This window comes from Copadichromis virginalis, linkage group LG22 (genome assembly GCF_057382275.1).
Source record: "Copadichromis virginalis isolate Kocher_CV1m ecotype Utaka linkage group LG22, C_Virginalis_male_GT1.1, whole genome shotgun sequence".
Lineage (NCBI taxonomy): Eukaryota > Metazoa > Chordata > Actinopteri > Cichliformes > Cichlidae > Copadichromis > Copadichromis virginalis.
The window spans coordinates 11,645,389-11,666,526 of NC_140638.1; the positions used below are offsets into that span (position 1 = coordinate 11,645,389).

A 21,138-nucleotide genomic window follows, 5' to 3' on the forward strand; every position below is an offset into this window, starting at 1 on the left:
TCCAACAAGGGTTTATAATGACGTTAATGGTGTGAATAATTTTGATGCACTTATCCAACCTTTTTTTACTGATAGAGGACCGTTCTGACGCCATTGAAATATTGTTTTGCTGATATCCAAGAATACAAATTGACTGATTTGCTATTTATTGGTAAATAACAAGAAACTGGACCAACATAAGTTAAAAGATTTAGGGTCAACTTTGACCTTGGGCGCTAACAATTGAGGTCAAGATCCATAAAGTTTTTACTGATTTGGTGTGACCTTGACGTCGACCTCCTTGGCGTCCATGCTGGATTTGCTTTACTCCACTAATGATCTAGAAGATGTAGAACAACAAAGAACAAGACTGAAGAGATTGACCCTTGGAACTGGATTACAATCTGATCCAGACATTGGATCGGTGCATCCCGAGTAGCTGGAAAACATCTGCTGAGCTGTGAAAATTCCCCCTTATTTATCCTTCTCTCCCCCAAAAATACCAAAGCAAAAGCAGCTTTTTACAGTACCAGGCTGTCGTGCTTTTTTTTGCACAGTTTCATAGTAAGGGTTATTGTATATGAAAAGTGCTGAACAGTAGCTTTTCATTTTGATCAGCTGAAGTTGATTAAAAATAAGAAAAAAATGTGTACATTTTTGCCACAAAGGTGTCCAGAGGGTACTAAATTAGAGTTTGTTATTAGAAATGATTAATGTTCTGATTTTTTAAATGTTTTAATCTCTGTCTAGGTGGACTTTGCCTTCACTGTCTGGCAGAGTTTTCCAGAGCGAATCGTCGGTTACCCCGCCCGCAGCCACTTCTGGGACAGCAACAAGGAGCGCTGGGGCTACACCTCCAAATGGACCAACGACTATTCGATGGTCCTGACTGGGGCTGCCATCTATCACAGGTGCACTTCAGGCTGTTAAACTAAAGCCTCCCTTCTCAAGCAGCTGTTTACCTCCATGTCCTTTGATTCTCCTCACTCCTGCTCCGTTCTCCTTCCGTTACACGAGGCTCGCTGTTGCTCCGCTCTGCTCTCCAGTGTTCGGTTGTCTTTCTTTTGATGCGGCGCTTTGATGCGGTGATCTGTAGATTATGAAAGTAGATGTGATGTTCAGTGTGGCACAGCCTCGGGAAACCAGTGTTTTGACACGGAGTATGTTTTATCCCCAAAAAATGTCAATTTGTCTGCCGCGCAGCCCTCGATAGTTCCCGCGTTTAGTTCGACTACAGTCCTGTCAGCTTCAATATGGCTTCACTCAGCTGTGATGGGAGCAGTCCATTAAGCTTAAGTCAGCCAATCACCGCAGCCGAACGCTTAATCACTTTCAATAAGTCACTCGTTCAATCCATCCAAGAGCTTTAACAGCGATGGTGTGGCCTTTAATGTGAAATATTCACTTTTTATATTTAATTTAAGCTGTCAGCACAACCGGCTTTAAACCTTTGAAGCTCTAACACTGTTTATTTAGAAGTTTTTAAAGCATTACTTTCAAAATAAGAGCTTCAGTAGAATTAAGACTATTAAGGATTTAAGTGCCACTGGTTTCAATCTGGGAGCCTCTAAATACTCTTCTTCCTGTCCTCTCAGGTATTATCACTTCCTGTACACCAACTACTTGCCCACCAGCCTGAAGAGCATGGTGGACCAGTTAGCCAACTGTGAGGACATCCTGATGAACTTCCTGGTCTCTGCTGTCACCAAGCTGCCGCCCATCAAGGTCACACAGAAGAAACAGTACAAGGAGACCATGATGGGACAGGTAAGAGGGCAGCAGCTGTGACCACTACACCACACCGCATGTGGAAGTATGAATACTTATAATGCTTAGATCCATCTCTTTGTTGCACTTGGAGAGCTTATTAGCGTTGGGGTTCTTTTAAAAAGAAGAGGATAACGGCCGGTCGAGAAAACTGGTTTGCATCTCATTACTGGATGTGACTGAGCCCGTAACAATTTACAATGCTGGATACAGAGCAGCCTTATTATACGGACCTCTTTGAATTTGTCCTTCTTTTCATGAGCCGTGATTCATGCTGAAGCCAGTGTTGTTTTCTTCCCTTCATGAGTGTGTCATGGCCTTTCAGCTGGAGCGAAGCCGTGCTGCTTTATGAACAGCATGAATTATTCTCTTTAAAAATCCTCTGGTATGGGCCACGGAAAAAAAACAAAGAAAAAAAAAACAGGGCAAGTCATAACGGCACACACACAAAAGCAGGGAAAGGAGTCGTGTCGGTCCCGAAGCCTTGCGTCACGCTTTCTCATCGGGCTCCGGCCTGTCAAATATGGCGGAGCTGACGATTTATTGAGAGAAGTTGACATCAGCCATCGTTCAGTGATGGCTTTCTCTTGTTACTACGATGAAAGTTTGACCATGATTGAGTCAAAGAGCTTCTTTTTGTTTAGTATACGTCTAAAATCCCTGCTTGTTAATGATCGTGGTCCGAATACGCTGACTGAAAAGTGGATTGAAACTAGCATAACATAAGAGTTTCAGTATTGGAGTATTTAGTCAGTTATGGACAGATACTTGGTGCCTTTCTACTCTTTTGGAGCACTCAACACACTTTTAACCTTCACATATTCAAACCCCAGCAAATGAGGATCTGACCCGCCAACCTTCCGACTGGTGGCCAACCACGCTACTTCCTGAGCCACGGCTACCCCAGTTAGCTTTTTACTCTTTTAGCGGTCAATCAAAAAATTTGGGTGGGAAGCTCATCTTGTAACCGGAAGGTTGCCGGTTTGATCCCCAGCTCTGTCTGTCTTAGTCGTTGTGTCCTTGGGCAAGACACTTCACCTACCGCCTACTGATGGCCAGAGGGGCCGATGGCGCGATATGGCAGCCTCGCTTCTGTCAGCTTGCCTCCACCAGTGTGTGAATGTGAGAGTGAATGAATAGTTGAATTGTAAAGTGCTTTGAGGGTCTCGAAAAGCGCTATATAAATGCAATTCATTGTATTATTATGTATTATTGTTATTTCCTGTTATTATCAGGAGGGTTTATGTAAAAATACAGGAGTCCGCCTGGATACCGGTGACAAAAAATGCGTCATTACTAAATGGACCGGTTCACATATTGTGCTTTCCTACTCTGCTGGAGCACTTGAAGCCCTTTTATAAAACATGTTTCATTCATCCGTTGACACACATTCACTTTTTTTCTACTGAGTGTGAATCTAACATTCACACTCAGTGGCTTTCCCAAGGACACTTTGGGAAGCAGACTGGAGCAGCCAGGGATTACACTACAAACTTCCCGATTAGCAATGACCTGCTCTCCCTCCTGAGCTACAGCCAACCATTAAGAAGAGGAATTCAAGGCTCCGATCATTTCAAGCGCTGCATAGTATAAATATAACATGTGCATGTCCACATGAGATTATAATCCCGGCTTTATTCGCCATGCTTGCTATAATGGAATAATGCAGACATAAGAGAAATGCAGCCCTCCTCGGTCATGCTCATGCATATGACATGAACTGTGGCAAAATGAAAAAGTAAAGTAGTTCCTTCTTTCTCTGCCTCACTCATACATCATAGATTTGGTCTCATAAACTCTTGCACACTTGCAAAATATTGTTTTAAAGGGGTCCTACTGCGGTCATTTCCATACTTTTCGTCTTTGCTTGGAATGATTTACAGTTAAAATATTCCACATTTATAGGATTTAGAGGAGTTTGACGTCTATGCTTTTGGCTCACAGGGATTACCCGAACGTATTCTGAGCTCATTATTTGAAAATGTGGCCATGTTTAATATAATTATTCACTGCTGTAACAGGATACATATGACAGAAACTAAGGAAAAGCATCTGAGGCTCTTTTAAGACGTTACCACTGATATTTTATAAAGATCTGCAAAACTGGATTTTGTTCCAAAACACAGTCGACTTGTAATTAGTTTTTTCATGTTCCCCCAGGATCTGCATCTGTTATTGAAAACTCTAACTTTTCTTCTTTTTGTTTTTCCTCCTCTTCTCCATTCCCTCCAGTCTTCAAGGGCTTCTCGCTGGGCTGACCCAGACCACTTCGCCCAGCGGCAGACCTGCATGAACAAGTTCGCCAGCTGGTTTGGCGCCATGCCACTGGTCCATTCCCAGATGAGACTGGACCCCGTCCTGTTTAAGGACCAGGTCTCTATCCTCCGCAAGAAATACAGGGACATCGAGAGGCTCTGACAAGACCGCCGCCCCCTCGGGGGAGACCCTACGCAGGGGGAAAGAGACTCTGTGGAGATTAGGAGTCATCAGAGTACAGGGGGATGGACAGGGAGAGACACAGGTCTGTCTTCCACTCAGCACATTGCCAATGACCAGAGCGCCGCTGCTGGAAAGACTCGATGAGGAAAGGGATAAATGGGAAACGAGCGTAGGCCGTTTGGGTGTGAAAAAAGCAAAGAGAGTACACAAACTGACGGGCTTACCAAACAGTACTGTGTTTCACACATGTGCAAACACGCAGCACGCACTACTGACGACAAGAACTCTTGGATAGAATATTTTTTGTATGACACGGACGAGGACGACATCGTCTTTCCTGCTCTTTCGGCACACGTGCGGGGCGATGGTAGAAGACAGGAAGGTGTTTGTGATCTCAAACCTGGCAACCCAACCTGTCATCCCAAGCAACCTTCCCTACTCTGGATCAGGACATAATACTGGACTCATTACCAAACTCCTGCTTTGTAAACCCATGAATATTTTGTTGCCTCAAGTTAAAAAACAAAGATTGTCCAACCTGTCCTTTTTTTTTTTTTTAGCAGCCATTACTTCCTAATATTCTCAGCAGTTGACAAACACCCCGCGTCTCCTGCCCTTGGCTCGTTCCTTTATGAGTTGATCTGGCTTTTATAATGGTCTATCTGCTCCCGTGTTATCACAAAGATAAGTTAGGAAAACATCTCATTTCATGTCCCATTTTCCTCTCGTACTCGCCACAGCAGTTGTACTTTTCTCATCTTTTTTCCCCACTTACTTTCATCATCTTTTATCCCCTCCCTCCCTTCAGACTCTCTGCTCTCCCTCTTGTCCGTGTGTGTGTTGTGTGTGCAGACCCTTGAAAAGTTGGCTCATCCAACCATAAGCCCGAGCGGAGTACATTTTCCCTCCGTTGGAATGAGCGAAATGAACATTTCTGGATGAAATGGAGCAGAACGTTGCATTCTAACCCAAACTTTTTTTTTTTCTCCTCCCCCTCTTCTCTCTCCCTCCCACCCCTCTTCCTGCATGGTCTCTGAGCACCAACCTTACTGTGGAGGGGGGGGCCATAGCAGGTCTTTGGTGACCAGCATCATTTCAGAGGACAGATTTTTAACGCTGAGCGCATCAGTGCCATTCTGACATCAGGGTCTGCCTTTAAAGTTGTTTATTGCACATCACGTTGCCTACATCCGTTTGAGATGCTCTTGTGTTGAAATATTGTAATCGCCACTTTTATGTGTCTCTCCTGGCGCCCTGATTATTTTTATTTCCCCCCCCCCCCCCCGTGACATATCCAAGGACCTCGGAGCCATTAAATTGACAAAAGGTTTTCTCCTCCATTTGTCAGGCAGAGATACGTTTAGGCTTCAATTAGGTATTTCGTTTGAAGTGCTGTTTTATTCCCAGGGGACACGCTGTTGATGAAACACCGAACATTATGGAGCATAGCGTTTGCGAAAACAGTGACCGGCAAACACGACCTGCTGTCTAATGCGATCCTTGGGATGACAGCTTTTTCCCCCTTGGCACACACTACCTGCATCAGTGTGTGTGTGAGAGAGACGGTGGCCACGCTCGGTGTCTTTTCTACGGCTGACACTTTTTTGCACCTTAAATGATCTTATTGGTATCGGACAACCAGATCAAAATGCTTAAATAACTAGATATCTTGACCTTTAATTGATCATTTTTAAAGACAGGCTGTCAGGGGAAGAAAAAATAAAGGTGGCTGGCTCATAGCTGAGCTGCTATATGCTGTCATTAGGTCTGCATGCAGCGTGCAGGCGGGAGCACAGGCGGTCCAGTCACACATTTAGTTTGCAGACACTTGAATGAAAGCAGCATGCTTTTAGTGGCCTTTTCTGTCAGACAGGCATTCAGCATAATGTCTCAGCCAAAGCTGCTCAGCGTGTTAATCAGTTAGCTGTCACTGACATCGTCAACATCAGTGTCACACATTCAGTGGCTGCTTTAGATTCTTTTTTTTTTTCTTTCTTCACACTTTGTTTTTATTTTCGCTTGACAAAGAGTCGATGTAAAATGTATCGTAAAGCCTTCGCTGTTTCAACAAAGGGGACAGACGTGCTTTGAAGTGCCATATCCAAATGTTACTATAGCAGAGCTGCTCTGTTTCCGCGAGTCATATCAAACCCAGCAGGACTAACTTGTGTTGTTTTGTTTTTTTGTTCGTTTTTTTTGCCCCAATCATGTCACTGTTTTGAATATCGCTGTTTGTGCTTGTACTCTGAAACTTTGAAACTTGGAGTCGTTTCCCGGGAGATTCGTCGTCAGTGTAACAACATCGATACGTTGCGATTCTGGGAAACTCATGCTCCTCGCACGGTCTGCATCTGGCCTCTATTTCATCTTCAAAAGAATCATATCAAGCCTTTTATGTCTGATTGTCAGAGTTACTGTTGTTGATCGTCTCAAGACAACCACATTCCCCAGCTTTGCAGATAATCCACACACACTAAAAAAAACAACCCACCACCTATTTCAAATCCCTGGTCTCAGCACTGTACATAGACATATTTATTTTTTGAAAAGGAAAAAAAACAAGACTGTGTACGATTTGAGATGACGCGGCGAGAACATTGAGACCGATCCTGCGTCGCTGAGGGGAGTAAGTGGTATTTATTCAGTTTATTTTCTACACGCTGTGCACATTAATCCACACAGATGCCGATATACAGCTCGTATTATGTCGCACTCTGCATCGGTTTTCCAGGGGAAGCATCTATCACACTCTTTCTAATACAGAGCTCCCCAAGTGAGATAACATTTCCAGAGTCGCCGTAGTGGAGTTTTAACTCCTGGAAAAGATTGCATACACCAGTGATCCAGAATTGGATTGGGCCGCTCCATCTTGGCTCTCTGCGGGAGTGAAATTGTAAAGTCCCAATAAAGACTACGCCAACTGACACGTGGAAAATAATAAGCAGCTGGGGCCCCCCAGCCCTCTCTCTCCTGCACCAGATGGAAACATTTTCACATTCTGCCGCAACATCTTCCCCTCATGCATTACAGTAATGCGTCTGAGGCTGTGACACAGTGGTTTAAATTGTCTTTGTCGCAGCTTGGGGCTCAAGTCGTAGCTCGCAAAACAGAAACGGAAGTGTATCTACAGTCTTTCAATTCCAGAGCTCAGTCAGAGTGTGATGGATGTGAGTCGGGGCCCTCGGAAAAGAAACAGCAACTAAACTTCGTATCCCCTTAAAATGCCTCCGTCATTTGATCAGGGAAACATTATGCAAGTTATCATCTTGAGCTTCAACACAGATGGAAGAAGGTTTACCCAAAACGTGCCAGGCGGTTGGCGTGTGCGCTGGAAACTGGTCTGCTCTCGATTTGATTTGTGCCTTTTTATCAACATGCGAGTTCCTGACATGCTGAGCACTGTCTGTCCCAGACTTGTTATTTCCAGTAGACGGGCAGCAATAGCACCATGTGCGGAGGACTCATATCCCTGCCTTCATACACTGGATGAGTCACAGTTTCCATTCTCTTGTTTTGACGCCCCATTTTCATTGTTGTGTTCGGACACTGTTGCTAAGGCGACAACGCATGACCACTTCCTGTTTCTGATTATTTATCAGTGATTGACTGTATTATGCGAGCAATCAGCAGTAGTGTCTGTTGATCTGTAAGGACTTGGTCAAGCCCAGCTGTCCTGATGCCTTCTCCTCCCTCCTACCTTGTAATTAAGAGAAGACTTTTATAGAGGTCACAGATTAAATAGAATAAATTCCAATTTTGTAAGAATGATTTATAAAAAAATAAACTCATATTTGATGGTAACTGCATCTCTGTGCCTTTATTTTTGTTTCATTTTTAATTTTTCTTTAAAGAACGTGATGATTTGCCTCACATGGACCAGTTCTGTTTTCAAATCTTCACCTGCAAGTGCAACAGGGAAAAGCATACAGTACATGACAGACTAAGCAAATGACATGTACTAAAAGAGAAAAAATGTGTGAGGCTATTAGGAAAAACTGGATATAAGTAGGAAAGTGTTGACAGTTGTCACAATCCGGTAGGTGAAAGAGGCAGCAAACTGAAATGTCAACCAATGCCAACGCCTCCAACAACCATGATGGTTGAACTATCTACTATCACAGAGGGCAAAATGCAACACAATGAGATCCACATACCAGAAACTCAAGCAAGGACAGATAAGGAACTAGAAACTGGCAGTATGGTGGTTCCACTCCCACCAAGGCCACCCAAATCACCAGACTCAACACCAAAACACACAGTGGTGATGAACCCACATGAACCCAGAATTCCAGAGTGGCCACAACCTACAGCAAAGACCAAAATGCAGTGGGCACCAACTAGAAACATAGAAGAAGGCCTCCACCAGAGCCTGAAGCACAAACCAAAACCCAACAGAGGCCAGGCAGCTCATCCTAGACCTCAAGCGAGTGCACAAAATGGTGACAAATTATTTCGAAAAGCCTCCTATGAAGAAGATCTGATAGCTTTGTTATACCGAGGTTCTACTTTTCCAGTTACACGAGGTGCTGACTCCTCCCTACAGGCTCCTTCAAGCAAAGTTGGGGTTAAAAAAGCATCAGTCTTTATCCATGGTATCCAAATGTAACAATAAGGCTTAACTAAGCATAATCCTGTATTTTATACTGGAAGAGTCACTCTGAATCAATACAAAGCTGTTCTGAGTGGTCACCTTTACCCTATGACGAAACACTTCAATCAGCCAGAGAATAGTACATAAAGAAAAAATGTAACTTATAATTTATGGCCTACACAAAAAATATGGGATTATCTTTTGAATGAATGTTCATTGCACCAGTTAAATTCCCGGGACTTGGGAGAAACAATGCCAATACGGCGTGATCCAAAACGTACCACAAAATAGCCGAGTCTAAAGTTGGAGCCACAGATGTGGGCTAACACAAGAAATTCCTCACAAATTTCTTCCAGAGGAATGTATCCCAACTTCTGCTCATTAAGCTAAGCAAAGTTCAGTCTTAAAACATTTTGAAATGTGGGATGGGTCCCCAAAGGCATGACGGAAGAAATGAAATGGCTGTGGATCAGTATCAAATCCACTGAAAATGATATGACATTTTCAGTGATCCTTGACCTTTTTGAGTGGAAGTGGAAAGAAGGAAACGTTGGGTTTTTCTTTAATATGTCATCCATCTGCAGTTGAAAACCCAAATAGAGTCGTGTGCAGTTTTCACAGGACCGTATGCAGTTTAGTTCACTGAGGTTTACTTTTGTTTATGCGCAGCTCTCTAAAGTGCCAACCACAGCATTTCATTCGGGTTGACATCTGGACTTTGGACCATTGCAACTCCTTGATTTTCTTTTTGAGCTGTTCTTTTGTACCCAAAAAGTTGATTCTGTTCATTTTTGGGGGGGATTTCCTTACCTGGATGATTGAGCACATATCAAGACTGTTCTGTTGTAGATTCCATGCTGTGTTTGGGCCCATTGTCCTGTTACATTACACAATTTGGACAAAACTGTCAGGAAAGATTGCCTCAACTTCGACTGTGGATCGCTGTGGGATACAGAGGAGTTCATGGTCGACTCAGTGGCTGTAAAGGTGCCCAGATCATCAGCTCTCCACCTCAGTGCTTCACAGCTTATATGAGGTGTTTGTGCTGATATGTTCTTTGGCTTTAACTACTGACAATGCTGTGCTTTGGGGCCAAACGGCTCCATTTAAGTCTTGTCTTTCCAAATGACATCATTTTAGAGAGAACCCTTCCAAACTAGCCATACTTTTTTGAATTGTACTGTCATGACCTTAGCATCTAACATGTTCACTGAGGCCTGTGGCTTTTGTTGTCTCTCAGCATTGTATGGTCTGACCTTGGGGTGAATTTGCTGCAACCTCCACTGGGAATCCTGTGGTGTTGTGTTAACACACACCTGAATGCTTTAGACCCGCAAACTTCCAAAACTTCTTTTACAGAGGTGCTCACAGTTAGTCAAGTCATTTTGATTAGCAGCACCTCGATGCTTTAATTCCTCTGGAAGACAAAAAGGTTTACTTTTCATCTTCCAGACAGGAAGGACGTAATAAAGGATATTACATGTCCCAGTGTCTGAGGATTACTTTTTCCCGAACAGACGCTGCAACAACACTGATGATTTGTTTGTGCTTGCTTTTGTGCACACGTTGTCAACAGCCGAGTGCAACCCTGCACATTTTTTTTTATTAATTTCATCATCTGTGACAGAGTGTGCACGGACAAGTACTCAGCCCCTGACCTCTGCCTCAGCTGAATGTGAACACACTCCATTTGTACAGTAATAATAGTCCCTCAATGCTGCGTTGCCCTCTGCGATATAATAACCACCCCAGTATTAGACCACTGAGGAGGGGTTTATTAGTCACTACTCAGAGCATTGATTTCCCCCCACAATGCTGAAAGCCTTCTCACTGCTCCAAAGCTGCATCTGTCCCTCTGTGTCTCCCTGAGGACAATAGCCTCATAACACATCTAAGATACGACCCCAGCTTTGTTCTGAATTATTAAAAGCACCCATATCAGACACTGATATTCTCATGCATATCTGTGACCTGACAGCAGTGCCGTATTTGTGCGTGTGTGTGTGTGTGTGTGTGGATTTGTTGCCACGAACATGTACTCAGATTTAAGCTCATGTTTCATGTTTGGTTGAATAAGGCCCTTTGTGAGTTCTTCTCACTGCTTCTTTCTTTTCTGATCTATAAATGAGGCTTTTTTAAACTGAGGCTGGAATCACAGGACACCAACAGAGACCAAAAAGCTCTGACGAGTTGATCTGGCGCTCCTCTTATCAGAGCAGGGCCTTTATTTATCAAGCATCTCACAGTAAGAAATCACAATCAAGAGTGACGTGCTTTAAGCTTCTAAGAAGAAAAACCCACATTATATGAAATGGCTCTTATCTTCTCTAATATTTATGAGAGATTGAGACATGTGCAAACATGTTTGGAGTCACAAGCAGATGGTGTTCAGGCTGAAACCTGCGTTTGAAGCACATGTCATTAATGACTTAAAGCTTATTAAAATGAGGAATTATTTTATGGACTTTGTGGGAGATTCAGCAGGGTGAATGCAGATTTGATTCGATTCCAATCACAACCGGTGTTTTTGTTATTTTCCTGGTGCAGCTTTGCGGATATTTTTGTTATTTCCAAACTCTTTGGAGCGAATTAACGAAAAACGAGCTGCATGATTTTTTTAAGAGTGGTGATGTTAAACTTGTTTTACATACAGCTCACTGTGATCTTAAGTGGGCCGGAACAGTGAAACTCCCCTTTCAGTCAGCGTAAAGAAGTTTAACGAAATCAAATTACACTGAGATATTGTAAGAAAAGAAAAAGAAGTGCAATTTCAACTTCACAAAAATGCTGCTCTATTACCAGAATGGGAAAAAAATCTATCAGCACTGTAAGAAATACTGTAATTGAGTTAAAACACTAAAATTTATGCCCTTGTTCGCATTTTCCAAAGATGTGCGCACGTGCAGAGGGCCGGATTGGACTCTTATACGGGCTGATTCTGGTCCCTGGGCCTTTTGTTTGAGACCTCTGGTTTAGAGTTACTGACAGCTGACCTTTACCTAAGATGTAGTTATATTGAGTGACATTTTTCCAACAGTGGGCCTCACCTGTAATAATACACCAGATGATTTGAAATATCAACTGGACTTTTATGAAGAGGAGAAATTCTGTCTTCAATAAAGACACACTCACGCACAGTAAAAGCACGCTGCGGTCCAGTGATTGGACCAGACTGCATATAAAAAGAAGTGATGTAGCCTCCGGGTCTGATAAGTGAAGCAAATGCCTAAGTGCCTTTGGATCTGCATTCCTCCTAATGACAGGCAAAGGATGGAGCGGTTAGCACTGCCGCCTCACAGCAAGAAGGTCCCAAGTTTGATTCCACTGGTCGACCGGGTCATTTCTATGTGCTTAGATGTTCTTCCTGTTTCTGCGTGATTCCCTTTAGTTTCCTCACATGTATGTTAGGTTAACTGGTGAATCTTAATCAGCTGTAGGTGTGAATAATTCCTTTTTCTGTGTTAAACCTTTGATGAACTGGTGACCTAAGAGCTGAGAGTGGTCTCCTGGAAGATCTCATCATACTAAGAGATCTTTGAGATTCAACAGGGTTTGATCATTTAAGACTTTGTATATGATAAGAAGGATTCTAAATTCAATCCTGGATTTAACAGGGAGCCAGTGAAACTGGGCAAAACAGTGCAGATGAAAGAAAGCAGTCTTACATACTTGTTATATATGTATTGAATGACATCTCCTGATTACTGGAGGCAAAGGTAATGCTATCCATAGCAAGCATCTTATTACATACACCATATTTCTAAGGTTTTAGGGCCAAATATAATGACCTCACTCTTGTCTGAACTGTAAAGGTGGTTAGCGCTGTTGCCTCACAGTAAGAAGGTACTGGGTTCAAATCCACCATCTGGCCGGGGCCTTCCTACGTCAAGTTGTCTGTGCTCTGGCTTCCTCACCCAGTTCAAAGACATGCAGTTTGTAGGATTAGGTTAACTGGTGGTTCTAAATTACCTACAGGTGTGAATGGCTGTCTGTCTCTCTGTGACAGCCCTACAGGCAGTGTATCCTGCTTCTTACTCCATGGCAGCTGGGGCTGACTTCAACAATGCACGAAATTAGAGCTCACCCAGGCCTTTAAGAAATGCCTTTAGTTTAACCAACTGATTTGAGTGACTGCATGGATAAATAAAGCTGGGATTCATCTGATTAGCCATGAAAATGGATGTTGTGTTTTGTAATACTACCACTTAAGAGAAGTGTGTACAATATAAAAATTAAAGGTCCCGGCACAGAACCCTGAGGAACTCCATGACTCGCTGTGTGAGAAAGATTCCTCATTTACATCCACAAACTGGTATCAAATGCTGTACTGAGGTCCAGCAGAAGAACACAAATGAATTTACCATCAGAGAGTATGAGGAGGGTCCATTAGTACCCTTCAGTTGTGCTTCCCTCAGTGTTAAAACAGCAACACTGTGGGAAATGCTTAATGAAAATACAGATTAAATAAACCAAAAAAAAGAGTGATTCAAAAAATAAAATCACAGGAAGATTTAGTTCAGTTGTTATAGGATTACGGATGTAAATAAGCTGTTTTACTAAAATCTTGTTTGTACACTTGGCATACTAATGTTCTTGAACATGTGTTGTCCCCATTACTTACAAGAAAATGAAAATTGGAACCAGATAATCGGTTGGATTAAAATACAAGCTAACATCCACTTTAAAAAGATCAACATATTCACAATAAGTCTCGTGATTTTGCCACAGTGTTTTTTCTTATTGAAGTTCTCAAGTACAATATACATTTGTAACATAGGCATGTAACAGAATATAAGGATTAAATAGAATATATCAATTTCTCTACAGGCATAAACCCTCTATTGAGCTAGCAGCTACAGACAGATAAAACATTAACTCTTCAGATTAACTGAGAAGGAAAAAAATGCTGATTGTAATGTTGAATGTCGAGGTAGACAGAATATTTTCTGCCATGCTGATGACACCGGTGCCCTCCATCCCCTGGCTCCTCCATGGGATGTCTTGGCCTCATTTGTCTCCTCTCGTGTATCCTCTGTTCTTTAATGTCTTCTTTTAGAAGCCTTTTGATATTGCTAGAGTACCAATTCCTTCTGTGAAGCACTGCTTCAGCCAGTCTGTGGTAACCTGTCATAGATCCAGTTTAAGAACCCATCACCAATCCATTATCTGTAGTCCATGTGTACCTGTGGATGTCCTACATACAAGGTGCAATCAAAAAAAATCTGAGCTTGTGCCTGTTGAGAAAGAATCGACTGAGACATTGATTATGTGAATGTGAACGGGTGATTAAATTAACTTTTGTGAGTCAGGGGTCATTGATATTTTTGTATCCACGTGCAGGTGCACATTTATGCTGTGAAACAGGCACAGTGTCTCAGAGTCTGCAAGCAGATCTATCAACAGACTCCAGAATGAGCCAAAATCTGTCTCGCAGATCATCGATTTTAGTTGGCTGTTTTGCTTTGCCTTAACAACTAAACAGGTTGTTTTTGCAGGAGAAGAACCTAAAGTGCCAAAGCATGAAGTGCAGAACAAAGAGCATGCTTTGCATTGTTTTCTTCAACATTCAGTGTGTGCACTGTGAATTCATCCACAGTGTCAAACTGTCAATGAGGTCTGCAGCAACGTCCTGAGGGAGAAGATTCAACCAACACAAACTTTGGCACGACGGCAGCTCGGTGGTTCGTGGTGACATTGCACAGGTTCTTTGGCCACACTGACACACCCACTACCCACCCTATGCCTCGTGTTGTTGCTGAACAAGTAAGTCCCTACAAGCTGTTTGCTTAGATCATCCTTGCTCACAAAATGAGCTTCATATTAAGCAACAGCTGTTATTTGGAAGCTGTGGATGAGATGCAGCCTGTCGTAAAGACTACTTTACTTTTAAAGATTTTATAGATACCGTCTCTAAACTTTCTGATTGCACCTTGTACACGTGTGTTTGTGTGTGTGGCTCAGCTCCTGACAGCCAGCATGGAGTTGATCTCCCAGATGAGGTTGCGGAGTTGGTCCATGATCTGTTTCAGGTGCTGGTTCTTCTGCTTCAGCTTCTGTAGGAAAAACATAGAAAAGAGATGGGAAAAAGCATGTTTTAGATACAAAAGCAATAAAAACTACAAATGTGAGAGCAGTTTGGTTACTGAAAAAAAAAAAAAAAGGCCTGCTTAAACAGTGTAAAACCAACAAAGCAATTATATACACACACAAATAATTACAGATTTGTTTGCAGCTACTACCCACAACAACACAAACGCTGATTCATACCATTTACTATAACACTGTAAATCCTTGTAACATAAATTACTTAACAAACGCTACTGAAGAAAAATAAATTCCAGATGTGATCTCGCTCCTAATGACGCTGCCACTTTGCCGCTCCCATTAGAAAACAAGCAGGTTCTAACCACAAAGTCTGGCTCGACAAATATTTTCAAAATTAGTATTAGTCAGTTATTCTGAAGGCAAATAAAATGTTAAAATACGCACACACACAACTTTTGACTGGGAAAGGCTTTTAGTGGGGACACTGCTGATACTTGGGCTGGTGTCAAAAATCACTGCCAGATTTGGGAGTGGTTTAGAAAAACGTCACGGTAAAAGGCGCAGGATTACGTCACTTATTCCTCCGTTCTACAGGGCTCAATTGTTCCTACAAAATGAGTCACATGGTGGCAATGTGCAGCTTGTTCCTTAATTAAGATAAACAACCCGCTTTAACCCTCGAGGGGCTTAGTTTGTATTTAACTGGTTCCTCCAAAAATCTGCACCGTAAGACACAAGCAGGTTGCGGATATAATTTTTTTAAGCACGCCATGCTTCGGTAAACTCAAAATAACATTATCAATAATTTAAATGGTAGAAAGTGAATTTCCAATATTTTATTCATTTTTCAATGAAATAAAGTGTTTTGTTTCTTCAAAATTGGCCTCTGACAAACAAAAGTACAGCTGAGTGCTTTTCTGGTTGTTTGTGTGTGGTGAAACCCTAGAGGGTTAATTCGAGTCAATCGTTCATCCACCATCCTGCTGCTATAAATGATCGGCAAAATAAAAAATGTGCATTTCTCTGCAGCTGAAGATTGTCTCCAACAATGAACCATTTAATCCCAGTCTGTCATAAACTACGGAGCCCCCACCTTTTGGTTAAAAATGATCCTTGCTGTACTTAAACATTTTGGTGGTTTTAATCTTATTGCTAAGAAAAACAGTGCCAATATCTAGCAGGCATCACGTTTACCTTGTTCAACATCTTACTTTACTGTATTAATTTTATCCCACAACTTAGACATTCACATTACTCACACTCTCATTACACATACATATAGGATCTTGGGGGTGGGCACGATACACGGAGTCCAAAGTACCATCAGGGTGTACACCCCACCCCTGGCATCGTTGCCCACCTCTCAATTTTAAATACACGTAGACATTGAGGGCTAGCAGGAGGGACCATGCGCTTACCTGCTGCTCTCTGGCAGGTAGCTCCATGCCCTCCTGGGTTTTAAATGCACCTTAGAACACACATGCATCAACATTACAATGAGCGGGTGGAGGGAGGTTCAGAGTCTTCTCTCACCCCCGTTCTCTGCGACCTGCTGGAGCAGGGGGGCTAGGACTAGGAGGAGGAGTTGGCCGTCCGACTGCGGTCTGGAGTGTGGAGCCTTCCTGCTGCTGCGGAGTCGGGGCGGTCTGCCTCCCCCCACCGCAGGGAAAAGGGAAACACCACCTGGGTCTGGGTGCAGTTCCCCCCTCCAGGGGCGGGGGCACCTAGACCCAGTTTGTAGAGTACGCTTGGGGAGTGTGATCGTGTGTACAGCGTCTCTTTATGTATGTCTCCACGTTGGTTGAGTGTGGAGTAAGTGCATATGAGAGCATGAGGGTGGGAATGGATGTTTGTATCTGTGTGTGCCTGTATGTCTGTGTCTATATGTCAGGTTGGGTGTCAGGCGCCACCTCTCTGGGGACATCTCAGGCCCTCCAAGGTTTGGAGGCCTATCTCCCCCTACCACCACTTCCCCTGCCAGTGGCGGACCCCCTCAGACATCGGTGCGTTGGTGGTTCTTTGTGTCCGGGGATGGGCGTCCAGGTACACACCGGCTCACTCCTTGGCGGCCGCTTATCGGGGCCTGGAGCCTGGGGCTCGCTCGGGCCACTTCGGAGGTGGGGTGCCCCCGGCCTCTCGGCCTGGGGCTTGGTCACTCAGGCGCAGCTGGCTGCCGGCGGAGCTCACGGGCACGTCACTGCAACTCCCCCTGGCTTCTGCTCCGCGGCTGCTGAGTGAGCCCTCATCTGGGACTCTCCTCAGCTCTTTCTGGGACAGTGGCGCGGCTGCCCCTCTGTTGGTCTTCCTTGGTCTCTTGTGTTCTGGGGGCCTCTGGATGTCTGGAGTTTTGATCTCCTCCACACCTGCTTCACGCCCTGGAGGACGGGGCTGTGGCCCCCCCACACCCTCTAGCAGATCATTACATGAAGGAACCTTTTAAAAAAACAAAAAACAAGCACGTCCATGCTCACAGGTGTACACACGGGTGATCACACCCACAAACTACACCCTTTTTGGCTCCTACCTCAAAGCACACTGTGTTCTGTTGATCTTATGTGCTGCACAATAATGTTTAACATTTAGTATTTACTGTCATATTCCCATATATCATTGTGATGTTGTTTATTCTATTACTCTTGTTTTCTTCTGCTTGTTTTCTTTTTTCTTTCTCAGCAGGTGATCCAGGTGATTGAGATATGCATTTTTTTTTCTCTGCTCATTCTGTTGGTTTTTGTCTTTTGCCCTTCTCCCCCGTCCCTCTTCTCAGCTGTTTCTCTTTCCCTCTTTCTTTCTCCCCTTCTTTCCCCCAGTCAAGTCTGTCCCGTATTCAGTAAGTGAAAATAAAAGAAACAATAAAAGGTGAATCAAATGGACCATTACGGCAAGGCTGGGATGGTCAGTTTGGTAAAGTAAATCCGTTGGGCATCTTTCTTTGCCTTTAGACAACAATTCTGATGGCAAAAGAGCCAAACGGGACAGGCAAAAAAAAAAAAAAAAAAAAAAAAGGGCAGGGTTGTCTGGTTCTGTGGCGTATGAGCCAACATAACTCTGTGATGATTAAATGACAACAAATAACCGCAAAGTTGTTTTTATAAATACTTTTAATTACATTATACATGTTTGGACAGCTATTTTCAAGGGGTAACTATCTGCAGTACAGACTTTGATGGAGTGGAAATATTCTCACACTTTCAGTCCAAGCTTCTTCTCTTTTTTTTTACATGCTTGTATTTATTAGCCTCTTTAGTTGACACAGAGACATATGCAGTTTTCACCTTCACTTTTTCCATCCAAACTTCAGCTGAAAACGTGCTGTAATTGGTTTGCCTCAATGCTATGTTGTTCACTTGCACACAGATTTTCCATACGCATGCCTAGTTATTTGTGAATATCTGACCTATAACAAACAGCTGTTGGCTGGCTGCTTAGTTCTGCCTCAGATGAGAGCAACCTCTTTGCCACAGTCGACATACAAATAAATAAACCGTTTATTTATCAGGCTTTTAAACAACATCGAGCTCGTTATACAGTCGTTAGGATGACTTGTGTCATGCATCAGTTTGAAATGTCATCTTGTGACCTTATTATCCCCCGTTGTTGTGATTAAACCTGTATTTGTGACTCTCTTTGCTTGTGTGTGCGCTTGTCTGCAACAGGTGTTGATACATATTAACAATATTTCAGGATATTTGTCCAGCCTGGCGCGATGCATTGTGCATAATATTGTCTCAGCTTGACACTGTATTATAAATGAACACAGTTCATAAAGAAAAAAAAAAAAAAACTTTACTGTATTAACATGCTCACATTTACTAATTTGCATCAGTTCCTTTGTGAAGCTGAGTGGTGTAGGTAATCAACATCTGATTGTGAGAATTCGTCCTGGATTGTGGAGAAAAATCAGCACTAAATGCAACTGCCTGTTTCCTGAGCTGCGCAGAATAAGAAGCTTGTTTTTCACCTGAAAAGCTGTTAAGTCTGTGGAAACAGAAGAGCTGTGTAGGTGCTGCTCTCTCTAATTCAGACTTTAGATGTACAGCTGCTCAAGTGGTGATTATAACTGTCAGCTGAACAATTCATAATCAACCGCATTAAGTGAAGAATTGAATAAAATACATTAGGAAATGTAAGGTTAGTAGCTGATGTCAAAAAACATATTCAAAATACAAACTGCCCATTGCTTAGACCAGGGGTAGGCAACGCCAGGCCTCGAGTGCCGGTGTCCTGGAGGTTTTAGATGTGTCCATGATACATCACAGCTGATTTAAAGGGCTAAATGACTCCTCAGCATTTCTTGAAGTTCTCCAGAGGCCTGGTAATGAACTAATCATTTGATTCAGGTGTGTTAACCCAGGGTGTGATCTAAAACCTCCAGGACACCGGCACTCGAGGCCTGGAGTTGCCTACCCCTGGCTTAGACCCAGCAGGGCGTCGGTTTAAGCCGAGTGAGCTACCGGGCTGAAAATATACTGGCAGAAAACCTAAGAAAAAATCAAAACTCACAAAATGTCACTTTCATTGAGTGAAACTAAGACTGTGGTCAAGATGAAATCAACAAATAATTCAACAACCATGTAACGGAAGCGAATTCACAAACCAACTTATGTTTAGGACAGGGGTGTCCAACTCCAGGCCTCAAGGGCCGGAGTCCTGCAGGTTTTAGATCTCACCCTGGGTCAAACACACCTGAATCAAATGATTAGTTCATTACCAGGCCTCTGGAGAACTTCAAGACATGTTGAGGAGGTAATTTAGCCATTTAAATCATTTATCTCACTGGCTTGATCTAGAACTCAAATATTCAAAAGGTTTCAACAAAGCTGTGAGGCTGAAAAATGAAGCCAAAAAGTGCAGTCTCTGTAACGGCTGGCTCCAGTCCTCACAGACTCCCATGTTAAAGCTTCCAGCAGTAATGCCATTTCATTTTTGACTTTCTGCTTTTCTTCAGATTAGTTTCCTGTCAGAGGCCAGACTGGAAAATCAACACAGGGTTGGACCATCAGGGGTGGACAAATATTAATAATATTCCCAAGGGGCTACAAGGGAAACTGGGACTCTTGCAGAGGGCCATCCCAATGAACTAAATTCATCTTAATATTAATTTTTATCTCTTTATCTTTTTCTGAACTGCTACTGGTAAATGTTGGAATTAGACCCCAGTTGAGGTCCCTTGAGGAAATTAGCTGCAGAGCGTTGTGAATGGACAGAACATATGAAATGTGTTTTGTTTTCCTCTTTCTGAAATGTGTATGGCAGGAGGCTTAATAAAAGCTTCAAAGCCACATTTAACTCCAGGTATTTCTCTCGCACACAATAAACAAAGTTTCCTCACCTGCCTGCTGACATCTCTCCCAAACACTCCCTGCTTCAGCTCACTTCATCAATCCTCGCCCCACTAATCGCTAAACTAACACACGCATCTGGCCTGTTTCGGGAGGGTACCGGTACATCACAGAGCAGCAAACAACACAATCTCCCAGTTAGTCACTCAGGGTTTTGTTCGCTGATTGCCTCTAAATGCCGCACCAAGATCTCTAAGTCAACAGCTGCCATGGACTGAAGTGCCTCATTGCCCAAGCTTTATACATAAACAAATAATAGCTCCTGAGCTGCTGTTGCTGGAGAGCCAGAAGAATAAAAGTGAGTACAGCTGCCAAATGTGCCTTTTGAAAAAATAACTCTGCCATTTGGAGGTTTGGGCAAATCAAGCAGCAGCAGTACATCACAGCGACTCGCTCAGCCGCTTCTCCTCTGATAGATATCCAGAGTGAGTGAGGGGGAGAGAAAGAGGAGAGCTCCTTCACTCAGGAGCTACTGTATCTGCAGTGCAGTGAAATCTATTAAGATTAAATCCATCTCACTCTCTCGCTAACACTCCTTTAGCCATGACTAATTACCAGCCATTTTTGCAGCGCAGATAACACCTTGAGCAATCGATTTCACACAGCTCTTTTAATATCAACTGTTTAGCTGATTGTCCTTGAAGATATTCCACAGTGGAACATTTGGAAGCCTTCCAGTCTTTCTCCCCCTCACTCTTCCCCTCTCTCTGGGGGGCTCTAAAAGCATCTCAAGCTCTCTTACTCCATCCTACCTTCTATCTCTCCAACTTACACTTTGAGTCTTAAGTGTGTGTGTGTGTGTGAGAAGATGGCAGTGAGTGTGTATTAAAAGGGATATGCCTCATTAATCTGACAAGCAAGTCTTGAAATAACTCGGTCATTTACGTATTAATGAGACGATACCCAGAGTCTTTGTAATCTTCCTCCAAGAATACAACGTTGCTCCCCTTTTTTTTAAAAAAAGTGAAACACTTT

The 21,138-nt window shown here is 43.1% G+C and overlaps 2 protein-coding genes across 2 annotated transcripts in view; one reads left to right on the forward strand and one right to left on the reverse strand.

Annotated features, from left to right (window-relative positions):
* ext1b (exostosin glycosyltransferase 1b) overlaps nt 1–7,991 on the forward strand; it is a 130,729-nt gene extending 122,738 nt beyond the window's left edge. The window contains exons 9-11 of the mRNA XM_085445265.1: nt 730–890; nt 1,575–1,746; nt 3,979–7,991. Coding sequence (XP_085301391.1) covers nt 730–890; nt 1,575–1,746; nt 3,979–4,164 — 519 coding nt within the window. The 3' untranslated portion in view covers nt 4,165–7,991. The remainder of the gene's footprint in view (nt 1–729; nt 891–1,574; nt 1,747–3,978) is intronic.
* Nucleotides 7,992–13,485: 5,494 nt separating this feature from the next.
* The window catches only part of med30 (mediator complex subunit 30), a 47,615-nt gene continuing 39,962 nt past the window's right edge, over nt 13,486–21,138 (reverse strand). The window contains exons 5-6 of the mRNA XM_085445225.1: nt 14,746–14,829; nt 13,486–13,900 (exon numbers count right to left, since the gene is read on the reverse strand). Coding sequence (XP_085301351.1) covers nt 13,829–13,900; nt 14,746–14,829 — 156 coding nt within the window. The 3' untranslated portion in view covers nt 13,486–13,828. The remainder of the gene's footprint in view (nt 13,901–14,745; nt 14,830–21,138) is intronic.